We start from the raw sequence: 2,500 nt of genomic DNA on the forward strand, positions 1-2,500 counted from the left end.
AAAACCATATTCGGACTGTCTCTGTGTGTACGTATACATGTTTGATTATTCCTTCTTAAGCTGAACTAGTTATTAGGACTGAATCTAATGGGAGTATTTTCATTTGCAGAGACTGCCATGGGTCGGCCGGTGAACGCTCAGTGCAATGCAGAATCTGAGTACGTGAAAGCCATAAATACGTAAGTGACTCAGTTTTACAGTTTACAATATAAAGGTTTATTATGGTTCATCCATTTTACTTTTCTCTCATAAAAACGCATTCTTAGCCAAATGAAGAACGTTTTATTTCTTCACAATTTATCAATTGAAACCAAAAGGATTTTTCTTCCTGCTCTGAGGTCTGTTTGATGTGGATGCTGTATCAAAATATAAGTAAGAGAAAACACTGATTGAAATCGAAAATGATTCCTCTCGTGAGTCCTAATACTTCATACATAGAGAAAGATAGAGACAGAGAGAGAGAGAGAGAGAGAGAGAGAGAGAGAGAGAGAGAGAGAGAGAGAGAGAGAGAGAGAGAGAGAGAGAAAGAAAGAGGGAGAGAGCAGTGTATATATATATATATATATATATATATATATATATATATATATATATATATATATATTTATTTATTTATTTATAAATGCATGTAAAAAATGACAGATTATAAGTTTTAAAGCTTGAACTTAAGAAGCCCTGTCAACGTCATCACCACAGGTTTGCCGAACTCCTCATCAAGAGAGTTACCACGCCCTGGCTCCACCCAGACTGGTTGTACACTCTCATCGGCCAAAGGAAAGAGTACGACGCCTGCCTTAAGGTCCTCCACGACTTTTCTCAGGACACCATCGTGGAGAGAAGAGCCCTTCTGCAGGACTCCAGGAGGAGTGGCGAGAAAGCCGAGGAACAAGAAGTCTTTGGTGAGTAATCGTGATGGGACACAAGTAGCCAATATCTATCTATCTATCTATGTATATATATATATATATATATATATATATATATATATATATATATAATATATAAATATATATATATATATATAAATAAATATACATATATATAATATATAAATAAATATATATATACATATATAAATATATATATATATAATTATATATATATATATATATATATATATATATATATATAATATAATATATATATATATATATAAAATATATATATATATATAATATATATAAATATATATACATATACATATTCATATGTTATATATATATATATATATATATATAGATAGATAGATAGATAGATAGATAGATAGATAGATAGAGAGAGAGAGAGAGAGACGCAACTATGTATTTAGATTTGTGTGTGTGTATATGTGTGTTTGTATACAACTCTAAGTCAAACAGCCAAACGATCTTACTGGCCACTTAGTTTCCCTCTCCGTTTGGTATTTGTCAAAATATTTCTATTGCACATACATACTGTATATTGTACTGAACATTAAACTGCTAAGTGTGAGATCAATTAGTTTATGGTGATATGAAGCCAGTATCCCCCTATTGTAATTCTTAAAATCGCTTTTATATTGAGCTTCATTTTTAGGTTGCATACGCTTACCTGATGTTACGTTCATACGGCAACAAATATTTGTAAAGCTACTCTCCCACAACTCAAAATAGGTAAGAAAAGGCGTCTGGCATTCCTGGACCTCCTGCTGGAATACTCGGAGGACGGTGCGAAGCTCTCCGACGAGGACATCCGCGAGGAAGTGGACACCTTCATGTTCGAGGGACACGACACCACCACAGCAGCCATGAACTGGGTTCTCTACCTTCTAGGACATCACCCGGAGATACAGGTGTCGAATAGAATAGGATATATGGATTCTAAAGCAAGATTTGTAATCATTTCCTATATGTGTGATTGCATGATTTTTTTTTTCCTGATTACATTTAGCTTAACTGAGTACCTATTCCACAGGCTCAGGTGCATGAGGAGATGGACTCGATCTTCGGCGATTCGGACCGTCCAGCGACGATGGACGACCTGCGCTCTATGAAACTGCTGGAGAACTGCATCAAAGAGGGTCTGAGGCTGTTCCCGTCGGTTCACAGGTTTGGCAGAACGCCTCAAGAAGACGTCCGCATAGGTACGTAAGAGTATCATGGTCATTTGAGGTTGTTTAATGCCACATATTGGCGTGCTAGTCAGAAAAACAATAACAACATAAAAACATACATGATTTCCAGTTTCCTTACTATTTGTATAACCCGCGTGTGCCGTGACCATTGCATTTCTGTCACTGATTTGTAAAGCTAGATGAAAAGAAGAGCAAAGTTAAAAACGAAAAGAGCTTAAAATTTGGTATACACTTATTGTGAAATCGTAGATGTTGGGAATATCCATGAGTTCTTAATACTGATGTCAATGTGAAAGATGGTACAAATACAAATTTTACCTCCCTGATAGGGAATTGAACTCGGGTCCTCTGAGTGAGAATCCCGGCTCATATCCATAACACCATACGACCCACTAAAAGGATTGTCTA

The 2,500-nt window shown here is 35.6% G+C and overlaps 1 protein-coding gene across 1 annotated transcript in view; it reads left to right on the forward strand.

The window, feature by feature from the left end:
* Positions 1 to 2,500, forward strand: part of LOC122259088 (cytochrome P450 4C1-like) — a 5,235-nt gene that overhangs the window by 1,169 nt on the left and 1,566 nt on the right. The window contains exons 6-9 of the mRNA XM_086547926.1: positions 110 to 179; positions 697 to 899; positions 1,632 to 1,810; positions 1,933 to 2,101. Coding sequence (XP_086404052.1) covers positions 110 to 179; positions 697 to 899; positions 1,632 to 1,810; positions 1,933 to 2,101 — 621 coding nt within the window. The remainder of the gene's footprint in view (positions 1 to 109; positions 180 to 696; positions 900 to 1,631; positions 1,811 to 1,932; positions 2,102 to 2,500) is intronic.

This window comes from Penaeus japonicus, unplaced genomic scaffold (genome assembly GCF_977035675.1).
Source record: "Penaeus japonicus unplaced genomic scaffold, GWHDUDI00000001_assembly GWHDUDI00000020, whole genome shotgun sequence".
NCBI lineage: Eukaryota > Metazoa > Arthropoda > Malacostraca > Decapoda > Penaeidae > Penaeus > Penaeus japonicus.